The sequence below is a fragment of the Plectrocnemia conspersa genome, unplaced genomic scaffold (assembly GCF_051122295.1).
Source record: "Plectrocnemia conspersa isolate PC_06_02 unplaced genomic scaffold, ASM5112229v1 ptg000012l, whole genome shotgun sequence".
NCBI lineage: Eukaryota > Metazoa > Arthropoda > Insecta > Trichoptera > Polycentropodidae > Plectrocnemia > Plectrocnemia conspersa.
In genome coordinates this window covers 20,781,902-20,803,829 of record NW_028277176.1, presented here as the reverse complement: position 1 = coordinate 20,803,829, position 21,928 = coordinate 20,781,902, and the positions used below count along the sequence as shown (strand labels likewise).

The 21,928-nt window shown below is 29.1% G+C and overlaps 2 protein-coding genes across 5 annotated transcripts in view; both read left to right on the top strand.

Moving 5' to 3' along the window:
* The first annotated feature begins 1,900 nt into the window (after positions 1-1,900).
* LOC148228568 (CAAX prenyl protease 1 homolog) lies at positions 1,901-4,203 on the top strand. The gene is made up of 2 exons (XM_088199074.1): positions 1,901-2,030; positions 2,280-4,203. Exons 1-2 carry the CDS (start codon positions 1,944-1,946, stop codon positions 3,543-3,545), a joined length of 1,353 nt encoding a protein of 450 aa, XP_088055200.1. The 5' UTR covers positions 1,901-1,943; the 3' UTR covers positions 3,546-4,203.
* A 3,310-nt stretch (positions 4,204-7,513) lies between these two features.
* LOC148228567 (leucine zipper putative tumor suppressor 2 homolog) overlaps positions 7,514-21,928 on the top strand; it is a 140,427-nt gene continuing 126,012 nt past the window's right edge. For 2 of the 4 annotated variants that reach the window (XM_088199190.1, XM_088199187.1), the window contains exon 1: positions 7,545-7,714. The gene's annotated coding sequence lies outside the window, so the exon portion shown is untranslated. Of the gene's footprint in view, positions 7,715-21,928 lie in introns of all 4 variants that reach the window. The other 2 variants (XM_088199191.1, XM_088199189.1) reach the window with 2 other exon arrangements.

Here is a 21,928-nt window from a genome sequence, read left to right as displayed (position 1 = left end):
TTTCTTCTAAATAAATCATTTCCCTAATCACGTAATAAGTCGATATAAATTGAATAATTACATTACTTTTCCTGGTGTGTATTAAATATGCTAAATGGCGTCATTTGTTTAACCGATCCAAGTTGTAATTTATACACATTTTAATTTTTATAGTTTGTTGTTTACAAATGCAATAATTTATACTTTAAAGTAGTACATTTTAATAATAACGAACGATCCACGATGTCGCATTTGACACAAATACCATTACATCATCACAAAGTGGTGACGTCTGACGTGATGAACTCGCACACGTAGCCAATCAACAATGTTACACTGAATCCGCGAATTTACTTATCACGTGAAATAGAAAAAAATGTCCAACTCATGAAAAGTGCAAGCAAATTATTTGCCGAATGCGTGAATTGGCTAGAAATTGTTTTGCTTATTTCGTGAATTAAGCAAGGCAGACAGTAGCGCTCCGGTGATATTTTTCATAATTTGAGCAAATGTCATTTTGTGTGCTAAGCTCGTGCAGCTTCACGATGTCTGCTTGTTGAAACAGATCAGACAATCGAAATGTTAGCAGTCGATTTTCTCTATTTTTGATCCGATTAACTTAACTTAAAGCTGAATGCAAGTAAAGTGACTAATATGTCAAGATTTGATGGATCTGATTTTCATGGCAGCGTTCTGGCAATCGGGAAAACAAGAGGAAGTTAATGTTACTACTATATATATCTTAATCCTTTCCAATTTAGACGAAAATATAACTTCACTGAAAAATACACATTCACTGTAACATTTGTACATCGCATGTAAATAAATAATGATATGTTTGTAAATGTAAATATTACTACATATGGAAAAGTCGAAATCATATATTTTACTATACCCTATTTGCGTTTACACAGTCAGTTAGAGAGCTATCTATTTCATCATTATTTATAATTGAGAAAAAAAGTTTGGGTTTACGCCCCTATTATTAGCTCTAAAACACACGATACAGATATACGTTCGATATAATAATCATTACCCCTGCTTACATTTTGAACAAATTAATAGAAATTAAAATCAATACTACATTTTTTAAATTTATCAATACATTGGAGTGATGATATGTATATCGAACGTATATCCGTATCGTGTGCTTTAGAGCTAATAGTAGAGGCGTAAGTAGCTCTCGATTGGACTGTGTTAACGCAAATATTGTATAGCACCTGCCAGATAAATTCAATTTTTATTGTTAAAAATAATTTTTTATTTTTTTATATTGGTTCTAAAATGCAAAATGGGTTCTTGCCTTTTTTGTTTAGATATCCTTTTTTATTATTTGGATGGGCAAGTGATTAACTTGTCACATTAAAAAATACATATTTACTGATGAAAATATATTTCGATATGATTTACTGAATTGACATATTTAAAAGCGTATTTTCGGAATAGATTCGAGACAGTTTATCTTAGATTTTCACTGTGGAATAACTTAAAAATTTCTGGCTTAGAATCAGTTTGTTTATTTAATATGTGGATTTTATTAAGATTCATAGTATTTCATTAAACGATATACACTTTTTTAGCCAAATTCGGGAGAGGGGGGGGGGTAGTAAATTCCCATACCTGCCCCTTCTCTCCAAATGGTATTTCTAATCAATTTGTGTTTTGTTGTCTGGTTACTAAAACAATTTGTTTTTGCTCGGTTTTTAGTATGACATGAGACCTCGTTTTTTGACAGAAAACTCTGTGCCTTTATTTATTTATATTTACAAATTTTGCAATATAATAAAAAATCTTAAATATCAAGTTTTTTGAACAGCAATATATATTTTTATAAATTATTATAATCACTTTCGTTTATATTACACTTTTATTTCTAAATTTTATTTTTTTATGGCCAAAACATTTGGTGCTAAGACCAAATGTTGTACCGGCACGTCACTGACTGAACCGATATTTGCTGCAACATGGTTTCTGCGGCGATTATTTTAACTGTGATAGTAGCTTTTACATGGCTGGAATACCTATGGGAACTCATTCTTTCATTGAGACAAGTACGTATTTTCATTACTGCTTTATCAAATTGTTATAGTAAATGTTCTCTACATCCATATGATAAGCATTTTTTTACAGTGATGTAAAAAAATATTACTTTCAATAAACGAATAGCACGATATATTAAAAGCATTATGATTATAAACTAGTTTTTATACATAATCTCAAAATGTGCTGAATAAGCATGACATACGTTTCATATATTTAACTCTTTACAATATATTGAATAGAAGTGTTTCTTTTTTCAGATTAATGTGTACAAAACAAAGAAGAAAATACCGAATGAATTAGAAGGCATTTTAGATACCGATACGTTCCAGAATGCCCGATTATACGGCTTGGATAAAAGCTACTTTGAAATATGCAAAGGAATATTCACCATAATCCTCAACACTGTCGTCATTTGCTTGGGACTAATGTCAAACTTCTGGCAAATAAGCGAAAAGCTATCAGCGGCGTCCGGATTCTCGCCAGAAAACGAAGTCATCATAAGCTGTTTCTTCATAATCTTTCTCAATACAATAACCACCATAATTGATTTACCGTTTGGATTGTATTATACGTTTGTTTTAGAGGAGAAGCACGGATTCAACAAGCAAACGTTGGGCTTCTTTTTTAAAGATCACGTTAAAGGCTTTATAATTACGCAAGTATTATTCGTTCCGATCACCGCTGCCATTGTGTTCATTGTCCAAAAAGGAGGCGATATGTTCATCATATGGCTGTGGATGTTTACATTTATCATCATCTTGCTACTCGTCATGATCTATCCGTCACTTATAGCTCCATTATTTGATAAATATTCACCTTTACCGGACGGAAATTTGCGCACTTCCATCGAAAAGTTGGCTGCTTCCGTCAATTTTCCCTTGACTCAACTCTACGTTGTCGAAGGATCGAAAAGATCGGCTCACAGTAATGCATATTTCTACGGATTGTTCAAAACTAAGCGTATCGTCTTATTTGACACTTTATTAGAAAACTATGTTTCGGAAGATAAAGCGAATAAACCGGAAGAGAAAAGCGAAATTGAAGAACCCGTTAAGAAAAAAGGTTGCACTGATGAAGAAGTATTGGCCGTGCTAGCTCATGAACTAGGACATTGGAGCTATGCTCACGTTTACATAAATCTATTCTTAATGCAATTAAACTTGCTCTTGACGTTCGCTGCTTTCGGATTCATGTTTAGATATGCACCGTTGTACACCGCTCTCGGTTTTCCAGCTGGAGTTCAACCCATTTTAGTGGGATTGGTAACAATATTCCAATTAATCTTAGCACCTTATAACGCATTACTTTCATTCGGAATGACTATATTGTCTAGAAAGTTCGAGTTCCAAGCTGATAATTATGCTATCGCTTTGGGACATGCTAATTATTTGAAAAAGGCGCTTATTAAGTTAAATGAAGACAATTTAGGCTTTCCAATTTATGATCCCTGGTACTCGGCATGGCACCATTCGCATCCTACTCTATTGCAGCGCATTGAGAATCTGAAGAAAAAACAAGAATAACCTATGCTCTGTCTAAAAAAACATCATTCCATGTATATGATGTACTGACATTGTAATAAACAATGGATTCTCAATTGTTTGGTTAATTTAATACGAGTCAGGTGTATGAACAATTTGTGTTAGTGAAGCTAAAATATAATTGTATAGTTTTTTAAATAGTACAATTTAATTAAAATTATTTTAAAACGTTGCATTTTATACTGTATTTATTATAATATATATTTTCACAATATTTTTTTAAGAAGATCAATATTGTTCACCTTTCTTTTTAACTATCAATAAATTATGCTTCAAGTTTTATCATAAACACTATAATTATATTGTATGTTGTGTGTATTATAATATTTCAATTATTGCATCCCGCATTTTGTAATAATTATTTTCATATAATTTAAACCTAGATTTATATATGAAAATAGTTAATAATAGACTATATAAATCAATCAATCCCCAGGGATAGATTGAAATAGTGTTTGTAGAATAACTTAGTGATTTTTTAAATCTTTTAGATATATGCATCTATTAAAAACTGAAGGTCCGATATTATTGATACAATTTACCATAACGGTTATACGTAAATGAGATTAATCTATATTTTTGTTGTTGTATATTATTTTTTTTATCAATAAAAAAGCATACTGAAAAAGAAACACCAAAAGAGAAATGGATTTTCATTTGTAATACCTTTAATTTTTATTAAAAGTGGTATACGGGGAAAATGTATGTAATATGCAATGTATTTTTCGGTGTCGCAACAAAATGTTAACTGAAACATGGAATACATGTTCATTTATTATAATAGAAAGCAATATTAAGTCATTATTTAATAAATAACATTCATTTATATATATAAATGTTAACATTTTGTTGAGGAGTGTTACGTCGCGTTCTTTTTTATTCGTTAGCATTGTCTGTTAGCGTTTGGTCATTTAACCATATTTATTATATAGTTAACCGTTTTGAACTGTTAAATTAACAATATATTATATTCCAGGTCTCGGCGACCTTTTTTTGCTGCGGGTCAAAATAATTATAATGTGACTATTAAAAAGACTATTCGGGTCAGTGAATATTTTTGGTCCTAACAATCATATAAGTGGTCTAGTCATGACACCGTAACACGTTAAAAAAATGATATTTGCAGAACTGAAGTGGGTCACTTCAAATCATCAAACGGGTTACTTGGTGACCCGCGGGTCGTAGGTTGCCGAGCCCTGTTATATTCTCACTTACGGCATCAAAATTATACTATTTTTAACAACTATTGTTAAAAATATATTTTCAAAGAAAACTAATATATTTCTTTCTGAGCGACTTATTCCACAATAAAAAAATTAAATTGCACATTTGTAATAGTCGTTTTATTATTAATATTTTATTAGTTTCAATAAAGTTTTGATATTAGGTGCTGTGTCATTCTAAGACAATATTTATATATTATTCTGTGTGTTAGTGATTTTTTAATGATAAAAATAATCTATAAAATTGTCGACTTTCACTGTATAGAAATGTAAATTACATGACTGATATTTATTTAGATTATAACGTACAATAGAACAATGACCATAAACATAGGTATCTCTATTTGCTGAAATAAAGAGAGACTTGGTCCTATGAACATAATAGACATACAAAAAGCAAGTTAGAATTAAACCAGTAGATTTTTAATATTTAAGAAAATGATTGCATTATTGCTACTTACATAGGAACTTGCTAGTTCTATATATTTTTTCATAAGCATTGTTTATAATTTATAAATAAAAATTTAAGTGCTGTGGGACCCGAAACCATCGCCTTTGTATTTTCAGTCAGAAGCTTAAAGAACTACACTACTCCGATCTTTATGTAATAAATTAAGAAAAGCTTAAATGCGTTAAGCGGTTTTTCTGTTCCAAATTGTTTTAGATCTCTTTAAATTCTATTTATTTACAAGGAATGTTATGAAAGTTCAAAAATCATCATGGGCTTCATGCTTTGAGATTATTTCTCATAGATGGAATAAGGTAATAATCATTATTAACTGTGTGACCTGGTACTAATAATTTGTAGTGAACTGTACAGTTATATTCTAAGAGGAAAATCATGACATTTGATCGAACTTGACGTTATTTTTTAGTCTTGGCTTTTCAGGCCGTAGCGTTTAAGACAATAGGACTTTTGTTTTGATATAATAACCATACAGTTGTCGTCAACAACTGCATACAACATTTACTGAGATCTATTTATGATGATGCTTTTATTAAAAATTCAAGTTTTTTTTTAACAAATTGGACTGCTACTCTTATGCCCAATATGTCAATCGAAGTTACTTCGCATAGCACGTATGGGATAAAAAGTTCTTCAGGAATTTCTAATAGTGATTTGGCGATTACTATTTGCTATGCACGTTTAAATCTTCTGATGTATTCTTTCTATAACGCAGAAGTCAATAAGGTCCGGATTTCTTCTTCTATCAGAGGGCCAAAGAGTCGGTTGCCCAGTAGAAAGATATGTGGGGCTACAAATTTCCATAGATTTCAGTAGTTGTCTTTCTTTTGGTGTTGTTGTTTTCGAACTCCATTGTGTGTGTTTCACATAATAATCACCTCCTGTTATAAATCGGTTTCCAAGGGTGTTATAGAATTGGCTATACTGGTCTATTTGTATTTTATGTTTTGGTGGACTATAAAATATAAACAGCTGTGATAGTTATGGGTCCAACACAATCTTCTATTTTTATGCTAGTGGCTTATATGGGTTCACTATCATATTTATCTAGTTCATAATGTTTTATTGTGTTTTTAACTGTAATAGCCGAACCTCAATAAGTAGTACCGTCTGGATGATAAGTATCATATACAGAATAATATGGTATTCTTAAGTAGCTTTTGTCTGTAAAGTGGGTTTCGGAGACCAGTATAATATCTATCCGTTCAGTTTTTATAAATGTTTTTGTTTCTTGCCAATGATTAAGCAAGCCATTGCTGTTCCAAACAACCAGACTGAGGAGGTTGGTCATTTTGATATTTTGGTAAATAGAGTGTGGTCGATATACTTATCATATTATTTATACTTTTCATGAGTTCTGACATCATATTTTCCACTCTTGTTATGACTTGGACCATGCTTTGCTTATTTTTAATATTTACTTTTTCTGCTTGTATATTCTGTTTATTTTGTGCATACATATGTAGTATTGTAGTTGGTTTGAAATGAAATAATATTAAAAATTTGCTTTTCTTATAATAGACGGGTGGCAATTACACAGATTAAGCCGCTGTACTTGTATTTATTTAAAGTATATAATAGTTTACAAATTATGTTACATGGTAATATATGCAAGTGAGTTGTGGACGAGACACCACCGTCCGTTGTGCTGTCAAGTTTTGGCCATAATGAATGAATAAATAAGTATATAAATTGGCCCCCACAGAGTATATATAAATATATATCCATATAAATTGTATATTAATTTCATTTTTTTCCTTTTAGCACATCAAAAATACGCCTAGTAATCGCCAAATCACTATTAGAAATTTCTGAAGGGCATACGGGTTATGCGAAATAGCTTCGATTGACATTTAGGGCATAAGACTAGCAGTCAAATTTGTTAAAAAACTTGAATTTTTAACAAAAGCAGCATCATAAATAAATCTCAGTAAATATTGTATGCAGTTGCTGACAAGTGTATGGTTATGATATTAAAATAAAGTTCCTATCGTCTTAAACCTATTGTGTTCGATCAAATGTCATGGTTTTCCTTAAATATTTCGTAAATATTACTACTATTTTTTTATTGTTGTTGAAACAAGGATGTTTTGGATACTACAATAATCGAATAATGTAAGTTTATTTATATAATAAGTCTCTTAATTCATGTATGAAACCCGAAAAAGAGTAATTGTAAGTAGTAAGAAAAGCAAAACAAATGGCGAAACGTAGTCAGAGCGGGTGAAAAAACAATAATAAAATTCGCCATTGAGCGTCTCGGGAAGTTTCTGGTGTTTTGGTTGTTTCTGTGACCAGTTGAAAACCGGCTCTCGTCGGCGACGGTCTCTAATAGTGGTGCACTCTCTCGCTCTTTGCGCGCGCGTTTTACGAGCACGAAAAAAAAGACTTCTGCACGACTTTTGCTAACGCTTTATCGGTTGACTTTATGCGCGCGCCTGTATCACCCCTTGTATACAAAGGTAAGCTTTCATTAAATTATAATATACTATTACTAAAACATTTAAAATATTTGATTATTATTTTTTTATCACAATAAAATTTGTAAATATAAAATAATTATTATCGTATTTAGCTGTCATGTTAGTTAATTTTTTTTATTAAAAACTTATCTAAGGAAATTCAGGGGCTTTTCCTGGTAAATCTACAATAGTTAAACATATTTTAGATATATGTATATGGTTAGTAATTAAAACTATGTTAGTTAATTTTATGGCATACCTATAGAAATAACATTTAAAAAAAAATGTGCTAATATAAAATTTAAGTAGTTATGATACTAAATGTACTGAATCTTAAGTGTTTTATTACTTCTTTAACACTAAGTACTCAATAATTATTGTAATTCGTAACACTTCAATAATGTAATATGCTATTTATATTGTTATTTGTCAATTTATTATTTATTATAATATAAACAACTCAGTGCTACTTTTATTACAATTATGTTTTAACTTGCTTAATGAAAGTCATTTGAATAATTATCTCATTATCTGAAATTGGAGCTACGTGTCTGTTAGCCTGTCTGGACTAGCTCCGATAATGTTAATTTGCTTAACGACTTGCTTATAAGTCAATATCTCTAGAAGCTTGTCTCATAAAACGTTTGATAATTGAGTTCAAGAAACAAAGCTTATAAATTTAAAACGATTTAAATAAAGAAAATTCTCATAAACATATTATTGATTAATAATGTGAATAAGTAGTAAAATATGAACTGAGGGATATGCATACGTATTTGATTGTATTGTGGTATCTTGCGTTGTATTTTTTTTATCTAATAACAGAGCTTAAACTACCACCTGTTTTGCAAAACATGCGACCAAGTTCACGAATAGCTTCTTCAGTATATTATAACACTTTATCTCAATTCTTTTCTTGACTTAATTTCATTGTTCCAGTGCTTTTTACATTGCATATTACTACAAAGACTAATTTCTGCACATTAGTTGTTTGAAAGCGAACTAAAATTAAAATGAGCAAATACATGATTTTGTAAACATTTTATGTTATAAAAGCAATTTTGTCAGTATATATTTTTATTATGTTTGATTTCTACAAATATGATAGTCATTTTTAAAATAACCTATTAGAAGTATATACTTCATTCAATACCATTTACGTAAGGGTCCGGGTCACGTGACTATGTTTATCAGGGATACACGATAAAACTGTAACCGACATAATGTTAACGACTAAACGTTAACGCGTCATAAATTTAAAAATTGTAAACTTTTGATTTCAAAATTTTTTTATTAATCAAAAAAACAAAATAATAGTAAATAAAATACATGGATTGAAAATCGATAATATATAAATATAACATATGCATGAATGTCATACATATTTTATATTTACAAAAATTGATGATAATATACTGTTTTATAATATTATATAATACATATTAATATATATTAATATGATTTATATATAAACATTATGTTATGTCGCTTTAACGTTTAGTCGTTAATATTATGTCGGTTAACGTTTTAGCGTTTTGTCGTGACACCGTTTATCAGGCATCCGCAGTTTGTGCTTACAATGGCCAATTAAATTCTTATTACATATTTATATTTTTAGTGAAAAAACTGCTGCTAAAAATTATCGCAACTATTTTTGTTTGTGGCGGTGACATTATTAACAGGAAGTATATAAAATACAGATTATGTCGTGAATTTAGAGCAGGTATTGTAGAGGTAGCGTAAATAATAAATAAATCAGTAGAGAACCATCCATCATCACTGATAATTTTAATAAGCTTATGAGCAATGTCAAAAACGTTCTGAATGAAATAGTTTCTAAATCAATTAATTAGAAACGTAACTAGGCACGCGTTGGGTGTCGAAAAATGGCATTGGCGCGAGACTTCTATGAATTAAGAAAATAGTTTCTAGGATGATTAAATGCATTGGAGTCAATGGTACTATGTTGAAACAAAAATATAATGGTATAAAGCAGTGTTTCTAAGACTTTTATATTACGACAAATATTTTTTACGATTATTGTATAAAATATATATTTTAATTTTAGTCTCTTAGTTGGGAAAATTAGGTGAAATAAAATACATAGCTTTCATTACTAAAACGGTCAATTTGTCATGAATGAGAAGAAGTCCAGTATTAAGCACTACAACCATTTATAAAATCTAACATGGGTATGACACAGTAGAACTTTTGCACAAAGTATTTAATAGTTTTGGGTTTATAGCAAGACAAGGGTTGTAAGCAGCTATAATATAAAGGTATTATAAGTCAATTTCGAAATAAATTATTTTCTGTACCCCCTTGTATATGAGTTTAGCATTCAATGGTTCTAAAGAAAAAACTCCGATTTTTCGATCACTAAAAAATCTATGCTCTCGGTTTATTTTCATCGACGTTAACCACAATGAGATAGAAAACCAGGCGTTAACTCTTTCATAATTTCGTTCGATAAGATCCGTCAGATTTAATCCGGACCGTCTCGAGATCTTCCTGCGAAGACAGCAACTCCCTAGCCATCGGCCATATCAGGTTTCCGCGTTTGACGGTGGAACAATACGGATTTGCATGAACATCATCCGCGGCTTTTCATTTCCGAGAAGTGGCCCCGCGGACATGCGAACGTGAGATGTTAAAACTAAAACGGCCATAAATCTCGCCGCGAGATATAAGAAGACGCCGCCGCCAGCCCAGGGAGAGCGTATCTTTGAGCAGCATCAGCACGTACTGCGGCAATCCGAGTATCATCTTCGGTCGGGGTGACGTGGGTGCGCTGAGGACATTTTTTCAATAGAGAAGATCTCGACCTTAGTAGTCGTTGGTGAACTTTTGTTGGTGATGCAAGAATATCTTATAAAATAAGAGATAATAACACTAGTATTTTTAGTATTTTTTAACGTTAACTTAACGTTAACTTGGTAACAGAATATTGATGAAAATGAGTGAGAGAAAGAAAATTATTGATTGAAACGATGGTTTCAATTGCATTACGTTCTTGTAAATTTGCAAACAAATTTTAATACAAAAAGAGCCGCATCAAAAAAATCTGCTCCTTTGATTAATAATGCTTAATGGGAAAATACTTCCTAGAAAGTGGGTGTTTTTGAAGGCAATGTTCCACTCCTTTTATTTATTTTAGTATGTATAAAAAATAAATGAAATACATACATCGCAAACAACTAGTTTAGTTCGGATTTGTTAGTCGATGTCAATTTATATACCATGATTCCACACGGAATCAAAAAAGTACGCGGAGTAATCCGACTCCTAGAAATATTAACCAAATATTTCTCCGCGAAAACGCATTCAACCACATATATATATATATATATATATATATATATATATATATATATATATATATATATATATATATATATATATATATATATATATATATATATATATATATATATATATATATATATATATAGGATGGCTGGGCGAATCTGGCCGAAACGTAGGGACCATGATTCCACACGGAATCAAAAAAGTACGCGGAGTAATCCGACTCCTAGAAATATTAACCATATATATATATATATATATATATATATATATATATATATATATATATATATATATATATATATATATATATATATATATTATATATATATATATAATATATATATATTCGGGCTCTCAAGGGGAACGGGCCCCAAGAATTTGTCCCCCCCTCCCTCCCCCCTCTTGGCAGGCCTGCAAATCACCGTGAATGGTTAGTTTATTCGAAAATCAAATATACAAATTATTGTTTTTCTAGTAAAAATATTTTCTCAATTAAAAATCGCATTTACAACTAAAGGCACGTATGATTTGAAAAACATACATCGTAGATTAAATACTCACAAAACATATAAGGAACACTTAATAGCTTATACTACGTGGAAAGACTTTTTAAAGAGAATTGAATATTATACAACCAGTAACAGTGCGTTTCAAAAATATAAAACAGTGGAAAAACTTAGTTAAAAGAATTATTTTAATCATCAATTTTGTATCATTTTTAATAAAAAATATAATTTTATACGAATTTCGGGTATTTTAGCAAGTAAAACTTAAAAATTCTGCCAAAAAAAATATAATGGAAAATATATAATGATTTTTAATTTTAATTTTATATAAAAAATTATATTAAAAATGTGAAAATAGATTTCGAGTTGTCTCATTTTAAATCTAAGGCGAGTTTTTATTTTTAGGATAAGTTTTATATGCAATTACCAGCTTAATTACTTTTTAATGTTTTTTCTAATTACCAAAGTGAAGCAATAAATTGATTAAATTTGCTTGGGTTAATAAAATTAAAACGTTAACTAAATGTTCCACCGTTTAGACTTAATTGATAAAAAATCCAAACAATGAAACCATTCATTCGTTCATATAAATTTCTGTTGAATAGATTAAATCTATTCATTATAACGATTGCTATAATTATTTTTATTGCACCTTCTCATAGTATTGATTGCTATACTTATTTATATTGCACCTTATATAATCCTTAATTGATTAAATGAAAAAATAAATTATCCGTCGATAATATAATAATTTAAGATTAATCTAAACCCAATTTAAATTAAGTTCTAAAGGTTTCATTGCATTGATTTTGATATACTGTATGTCTTTAAATCTCGTTTATTTACATAGCAAAATCCCACGAGAACTTTTTGTAATAAGTTTCATCAGTGTCAAACGATATTCAATCTCAATTTTTCTGCAGACTTTTATTGTCAATTACTGCATTCCATTGCTAAGGATTTCTGCTAGCAGAAGTCATATTACTCTTGCTATTTTTAAAACACCAATATCACTATTTAATATTAATAGTACTCGTGCATTATCACCAAAAACTCTATACACCTGCATTAGCACAAATGAAAACATCGGGCTCATTTTGTTCAGATCTCGTATGTAAATATCTATAATATAATTAGTCATAGAAGGTGTATTGTAAATGTAAGTATTGAATTTCATGCTAAAGGTAAAGAGAAATTATTTTATAGCAGCATAATGAAATCGATTTTCTTTTAACACGCTATTAAATCGCTGTTGATTATTGGATATCTAATTAGTGCTTTTGTATTGAATAAACTTAAAATTATTAAATACAGCTATATTAACAAACGTAACGAATACTTTCTATCGAGTTTCTTATTCTGTTGACATTTGACAATTACGTAAAAATCATTACATTGCAGAACTTGCGTCAAAATAATGAACGGTGACAGTTTTTTACAATACGGAATACGCAACTTGCTCTCATAGTTATAATAACCGATTAATTCAAACTACAACTTTCAAACTCGTTTTTCCCTCTGATCTAAAGTGCATTGATTGGAAATGAGAAAACCTTACTTCATGACATAAATTTTATATAAATCGCTTACGTCGACGCGTAAACCATATTTTTAATATGCTGGCAAAAAAATACACATTCTCGATCGTAAAATTACACGAAGTTATATTATTATTATTATTATTATTATTACGTGAGATATGCTACATAAATAAACAATAAATTATTATGTTATATCGATTAACGACTACAAAAGCGTCTGGTAATAAAATAGATGGGGATACAGATTAGATATGCCGGCTGTTAGCTATCGTTAGAGAAAATCGTTTCTGTGAATTAACATAGTGAAATAGTGGATTTTTATTGCATAAAAATGTAAATCACTTGTAAACAATAGTAGAGGTGTTGAAATAATCGATATCGTTAAATTGTCGTTGTTGTGTAAAAACGGTTATAAGTTTTATTTTATTGATAGTTTAAAAGTAATAAATTCAAATCGATGGTTGTTTCGTTAGTATTAATGTCTATTGAATTGGTTAAATAAAGAATAAATTTAATCATAACATAATTTCATTGCTGATAATATTTAATTGTCATCTTAATGATCAATTTAAAAATATACAAAACAATTTAGTGGTAGATCATTTTAACTATCAAGATAAACTTTAATTAAATGATTCTTATTGATAATTTTATTTTATTATTGATTATAAAATAGTTTTTGTCTATGCTTGTTTTTTTGTTATAAAATATAACAATATATAAGATTTAATTTATAATTTTAAATTCAATTAGGTTTTTGAACTATTGCATTGACAATAAATATAGAAATTTTGTGTCTACTTTTTGTTGATTTTTCAAACATATTTGCAAGTCATTGCTCGTTTATCAAGTCAAAATTGATTAGTATTTCGAAACACCACCCGTTAACAAAGTAATTAGCAATCTGAGGTTCCATTGTACATACATCTCAGCGAAGCGCTTAAGATTTATTAAGAAGAATCTACCACATCATGAGCTACCTAGCAGTTTTTTCTGCTAAATAATCTGCAACCTAAAAAGTTTTTCTACTTCTGGGTTAACCCTTAATTGCACGGTTTTTATAAATTCAAAAATAAAAATATTTTTATACTAAAATTAGGGTGAAAATGACGGTAAAAATAATTTAAAAAGTATTAAGGCTTATTAATACTTTTTAAATTATTTTTAATAATAAGCAGTTTTCTTGGATTTCAAGAGAGCCTTCGAAACAATAGACAGAAAAATAATGTTAAAGAAATTGGAGGGTATAGGTATAAGTGATATAGTTTTAAGATGGTTTAATAATTACTTATATAAAAGAAAACAAAAAGTTAAAATAAATAATGTATATTCTGAAGAAAAATTAGTGTCTTATGGAGTACCACAAGGGTCTAAATTGGGACCATTGTTATTTGTTTTGTATATTAATGATATAGTTAATAACGTGAAAAAATGTAAAATTCATCTATTTGCGGATGACACATTAATGTATTGCATAGGTGATAACATTAAAGAAATTGTAAATAATTTAAATAATGAATTAAGTATATTAGAAATATGGTTAAAGAATAATGTACTTAAATTAAATGAGAATAAAACTAAATGTATGTTTATTAATTGTAAAAATGTGTTAGATAATAGTACCAAAATATTAATAAATAACTCTAGTATAGAAATAGTGGATAATATAAAATATTTAGGAGTAATTGTTGATACAAAATTAAATTTTAAAGAACATTGTAATTACATATTAAAAAAAATTAGTAGAAAAATAGGTTTATTATCTAGATTAAGAAATATATTAAGTATAAATACAAAAAAAATAATTTACAATAGTATAATATTGCTTAACTATTAAATATGTTAAATAAATTAGATAAACAAATGTTGCAAAAATTACAAAATAGGGCAATGAGAGTAATCTTAAATAAAAATAGATTAACTAATTGTAAAAGTATGATTGATAGATTAGAATGGTTGAATGTTCAAGAAATATTGAGTATGAATGTTTTAGTATTTATATATAAGTTAGAAAATAATATGTTACCAAAATATTTTAATAAGTATTTAATAAGAAATAAAGATGTACATAAATATAATACTAGAAATAAAGAAAATTTAAAGATAATTAAGTATAAGAAAACGAGTACGGCTAGGGGAATTATGTACGGAGGTTTTGATTTATATAATAGTCTTCCAAGAGAAATCCGAAACAGCAAAAATATAACGGGTTTCATAAATGGAATAAAAAAACACCTTCGTACATATAGAAATAAATTATAATATTAAGACTTTATTATTGTATATTTTTATTTTTTATTTCTGTTATGTATTTTTTTATATATTTTTATATATGTTTACTAAATTTGTTAGATGTAAAGATTAGCTATTAAGCTAAATAAATTAATAAAATAAATAAAATAAATAAAATAAATAAAATAAATAAATAAATTTGTATTTTATATAAAAAAAATGCTTGTTGTAAATATGCAACATTATGCAAAACGCGATCAAAATATATTAAAATTAAAAACATACCAAAATATTTACAAGTGGAAGTTCTTAAAGCAATTTTTCTTCTTATTAAAACATAAGACCACATCACATTGTGAAATTCCATTGCGTTTCGGCATTCTGCATATGTTCCTCTTGGTCAATATGGGCCAGTGTCTACAACTGCATGTTTTGTTTATTTAATGCAACTATTACAAAAAATAGAAATCAAAAATAAATAATCAATGGTAGACTAACCTTTTTTGAGTATATAAATTAATTTTATTTCGTTTTTTATCCACCAGCACCAATGAAAACAAATTTTTAAATTCCCATAAATGTGACACATCTGTACCCAACGATTTTTTTTAAATGGCTTTATCACGCGTACAGAGACATCTATAGGAATAATTTGAAAACACAATGGCTCGGCGTTTATTACATATCCATATGTAACACTATGCAATAGAGATCCTTTATTGAACGTATACCGAGTTATAAGCGCTTAAATAAATTGTTACAGATTTGCAACACCATGCATTTAAGGGTTAAAGCAAAAATATTGATTGTAATGGTGATCTATCAAAGCCACATTCAAATATAAGCTAATTTTAATTATGCATTTGTTTAAGAAAAACAAAGGAAGAAAAAATACAAATAACGTGTACTTTTTTCTCGTATCTTTGGTTTTTTAGTTTTCTGAGTACATTAAAAAAGTGCGGGTCGTTAACGCGTTGGATTAAAGGGCCTCCGTTTGCCCTTTATCATCTTTTTCTCGTTCAATATTTGTGATAAGTGCTCCAAATGCTGCGACCGGTTTTCCGCGCGTCCAGAAGTGTTCGTTAGCATCATTACATAATATTTGTATGTATGTAAATTGTGCACCGTGAGAAAGTGCAGCCGCAGCTGCAGTGAACGGTAACAAGATGCAATGTTCCGCAGAACTGGTATATTATCTTTTGGCCCGCAGATGCCTAAACTTGGACGAAAAGGTAAAAAATACATAGTATTAAGACTAAAAATAATCATGTTTCATACAAAACTAATTTTATTTTATTAAGTTGAGAATCGCTGAATAATTTATCTGCCAGTTTTAAATATTATTAATATTTTCTGTAGCATTGTGGATTAGTGAGCTTGCATTATAATATAGCTTTGAACCACCTTGTATACGAGTCTGCAAGGTGTCGCGGCGGAGTGTAATTACGTATAATTATTTTATTAAAATGATAATATGCAAATATTATATGTTTTTTTCTGCCTCAATTATTTTGTTTTTTTTTCTGCTTAGAAATATTGTTTCTTAACTTTTAAATATTTTAGAAAAAAATATAATTCCTAAAGTTTGCATTTCTTAAAAAAAAACTCTCATATATGAATTTCTTACGGAAAGTTCTGCAGAAAATTGATTGATCTACGATTTTTTAATAATTAAAATTTATCTTTAAGATTGTAAGTGCAACTATGCTGCAGATACATTTTCGTATCTTGAAGCTGTGCAATAAAATGCAGTTAGTTTAAAAGATTTTGAACCCGCCGAGAGCGAACCCGGGGCCTATGAAAACTATGATTCCGGGCCTCATAACAAAAATGGCACTTTATATATTTTTTAATTTCGTTATATAATTTTTTGAATAAATAATAGTAGGTACGAGTTAACCCTTTCTATGCTACAAATAAATATAAAAATTAGCCACAGTTGCGACATATTTTCTGTAATCATATTTTATTTAAGCGTTAAAAAATATTAAAAATATCTACTCATAATATTCACCTGATAACTAGTCGTGTTTTTTTTGCTGCTCAGTGTTGCCATATAGTGAATTTCCAGTCCAGGTCAAAAGCAATAATATCGTGTCATCGCGGTGAAAACGTTCGATTATCAAGCGTTTATATTCAGATTTTTATAACAGTATTACGCGAGAATCGAATAAAGCACATCTAAACCGAATTTTGATCAATAGGAGGGCGCAAAAAACAATTATCCCTTCTCTGAAGTCAAAACCCACGTCAAAAGCAATAAAATCGTGCCGGCACCGTCGCAGTGGGAACGCTCGTTACCGAGCGTTCCCACTGTGACGTCGCCGACACAATTTTATTGCTTTTGACGTGAATTTTTTCCTCCTGAGAAGTGATAATTGTTTTTGCGATCTCCTATTGATCAAAATTCGGTTTGATAATACTTTGATCAGCCCTCTTAAATTAGAAATCCATAGTAATATCGGTAAGGATAGCCATCATATTGGTATAACAGAGTAATATCAAAATGCAGAGAAACTATGGAGCAATATGTGAGATTCAATGTCTGTCTGTACTTATTCCTTCGCTTATTTTCTCCTGTGAGATGAGTTGGCTTAGTTTGTATTTTGGAATTAGTGAAAGTTCTGAAACTATAATTAGTTAAAAAATAACAATTAAAGTGAACAGCATTGTTGTTTAGTTCCACCTCCTGTTCATCCCTTGGTGAAAGCGTAGATCGATTTGTGGGCGACCGTCCAATAATGGCAAAGGATATGAACAATAATACTATTTAATGCCTGTGGCCATGGGTATTGTTTCCAGGCTTATGCTTTGTAGCTCATAAATAAATAGTTTTGTGTCGTGGTAACAAGAAATTCATTAGTGTTTTTACATTGCAATTTTACTAATATTTTGTTTGGCAATGCACCTTTGATGTTCTAGCTTTCTAGGGAGTTGTTTTTTAAGGCTCTACAAACATATGTGATTGAGGTAATGTTTCTCACTGTAAATATAAACATACTCAGCTTTGCCTGGGATGGATTCAGACATATTTTTAATTCATTATAATAAATGTAAGTTTTCCATATATTTATTTCAATACTTGGCTATATTTATATATTTATAGATATATGTATATATATACTATACTAAAACCTTTAATTTCTTGTCCTCAAGTATTTCAACTTTCAGCTTTCAATAGTTGAAAGTCGAAAATATCACAATTGACCTAAAAATGGCAGCATGAATGACTTTTCACTCTTCGGGAGAAGTTCTTGTGACAGAAAGACACATGTATTTTCGGTTTTGTAGTATAGATTTTGTGTATGTTATATATTAAATGTGTATTATTGGTAAAAATATTCATTTTCACTGGTAGATATATATGTATATTTACTAGTGTAAGAATAATTTATTTGACAGGTGCTAGTGTAATTATATGCTGCTCTGAACTGTCATTTTATAAGCGTGAAACGTGTAAAAAATGATTGTCTTCATCTGACAGTAATTAAATTATGTACGCAGACAGCAAATTTCGTTTCAAAAAATATTTGTGGGGCCATATCTGTTAAGGTCCAATTGTTCAGAATTATAATTTCACTGATAATCAGTGAAATTATAGTTCAATTGCTTAGTACATTTTAACTGGCCTAGTATGTGAAATTATATAATGTACTTGTATATTAAATATAACTTCACTAAAAATTAACATACATTTGCCATTCAAACTCAAGCCTAACCAAATTAAATTAATCAAACCCAACTTTAACTTATAATAGGATAATTTGTTTAGCTTATGTTTAGGTTTGAACAGCGACTGGACGTTTCACAACTGTCAAATTGATTTTATTATGCATTTTAGAGCAGCATATAATTTCACTAGCGCCTCATTTAAATTATATATAGCAGTTACTAAATTAATATTATACTAGTAAAATATAATTTCACTGAAAAATACATATTCAGTGTAACATATAAAAAATATAAAACCCAATTTTTTAAATTTAATCTGAACTACTTTATTGAAAATATTTTTAAAAAAGCTTGAGAAGCTTCGCTTCACAGAATTGGTTTGCAAAGCTTGAACTCGATGCCCGCGCTCATCGATTACTTTGCCTTATATTGGCATCATTAACGGAGAAGCTAATATTGAAACAACTATTGTTTTGCAATCATAATGAGCAATCTTTGTTTATTATTATTGTCATAATGTGTTTGTTATTGCTCGTGTTATCGATTTCGTGTCTGCGTTGAAACATCTTAGCGGAAACAATGAAAATCAATAACTTAACATATGTTGCATTGTAAAGTAACGTCGTTAAAATAACGAAACAGTTATCTGGGCCGTGAACTTGAGTGGTTTGAGATCTAAAATGTCCATTGTTTATATGAATCGTATAATATATTTTACGTTAAAAGCTTGTCGTCATTTATTAACGAGCACTTTTAGTAATTATAAAAAAGCGTATAAATGAGTTATTTTTTCACCTTTATATCTTTTGGGTTTCTAGCATATCACTAGTATATGAAAGTAATATAAACTCACCTTTCAATAATTAGTTCATAACATAATAATTATAACCGATTCGAAAGGACATTTACGAGAAATATTTTGATTTAGTAACTATTTATTTATTAAGCACTTTCACTGATACAAAACATTAAAGTACAGTATGTGATATTTCCATTTATTAATTATATATGATAATTACTATTTTCATTAGTAATAAATAGCTTTATATTCTTGCGATTATGTCATGTGAGAAAGTATTGACATTAATATCAAAGCTTTCAAACGTAAAAGGGTACGATTTTATAATAGACCGTAGCAAAAAAGCTATGCTTATTTAAACATTTTATAGTTTAAACTCGTGGCGTGTTATGTTAGTATTTATATTATATCATATCAAATAGTTCGATATTTATAAAGATATTAATTATTTTCCCACGGACTGTCATGCTAATAAATTATGTACGATTTCCATTGGCGCCATTAACACTAGTGGCGCCACTCGAGTTTCTCATCACAAAAGCTCTGACTATTCAATTGCTCAAGATAGCCATAAATCTCTTGTGCTGTTTGGATGAGTTGTATTTTTTTATTGTTAGCTAGACAGACAATTGTCAAATTAGAATATAAAAACGCTTAGAAAGTGACACGTTTTAGTTCCGCTTCGCGGCAAATCTATACATACTACGTTCTAACAAAAATACAATTATGTATATTTTACAATTTAAAAAATGATTTATATTGCTTAAAAATCATTACTAAAGCGAAACACAGACCTATGAACGATTGAATGAGCTTTTATGCGCTTTGAATGCATTTAGAGAGCAATTAGAACCGTGAGAAGTAAGCACTGTAAAAATAGCTAATAATGATTCGCGAATATTATTTTAAAATGTTACGATTGTGCTTCAAAGTTAATTATTTTCAAGAGTGTAATTAGCAAATTTATTTATATGCCGAACCATTTTGTTTCTTGAAGATTATTAATTTTCTAAAAAATACAATTAAAGAATATTTGAAATATAGTTATTTTTCTTTTTTGATTTAGTTTTGTTCTTATTTGAATTAATTGCTTATGTTACAGCAATAATTTGCTTAAGTAATTATATCATCAATATTCATATTTATTACAATTAGTAAGATAATTAAATTATATTAAAAAATTTAATTTAAAACATTACTTATTTATCCCAAATAGTTAGGCGCTGTTTCAAAATAATGTTGTATTTTATAAACTCTCTTTAAAAATATAATTTTTTGACAATTTTATTTTCAATAGTTGCTCTAAGTGTTTCTCAATTATGTTTATATATTATCATAGGTTTTTTACAGTAAATTCACACGTCGTTGAATTATACATATTGATTCATTATAGTTTTGAAAATGGCAATATTTTACAAACTTGTTTTAAATTTTGCGTTACAGTTTTTAAATTGCACGTAAATATGTGCGACGATGATATACATTTTTTTCGCCGTAATACTACATCAGGTAGTTTCATTGTCGTATAGTATATCGGGTCGAACTTTTGGAAGTCAAGACGAACAGTCGAAAAAAGAGGCTGCTTTTTTCGATCTTCTAAGGATCGTCTCGGTCAATTTTGCGTTGATTTTTTTGTTGCGAATTAAGTTAAAATCACGTTTATTACGTTATTTAATAAATTTAAAGTATAGAGAAAGTTTTTGATAAATATAGGCAGAAGTAATTTACTGACTACAGTGAATGAGCAAAGTGATTCAGTATGACATATTTCTGATTTATATACTCTTGAAAATTGGTCGGAAGTGTCTGAACTCGACTGTTAATTCGGGATGGAAATGATTCATTGTTATTGTCTAATACATGTCTCATTAGACTTTTCTGGTTTGACTTTGTAGATAATATAGAAGCTGAAAAAGCTGTTTTTTATAAACATATGTAAATATTTAAAATACCATACATATATATGGATATATAAATTTAAGTAGATGGCCGAGTGTCGATTTAATTATTGTCCGCTATGCTCTGTTGTGGTATGTTTTTGTGATGTTGCTGGACGATCCGCAGATGTGTTTTGTGCTGTGATTCAAGGCATCTCTCATAGTGCATGTCTCACCGCATCTGGAGCGTCTTTCTCTCTCTGCCTCTGTCTGCCTCT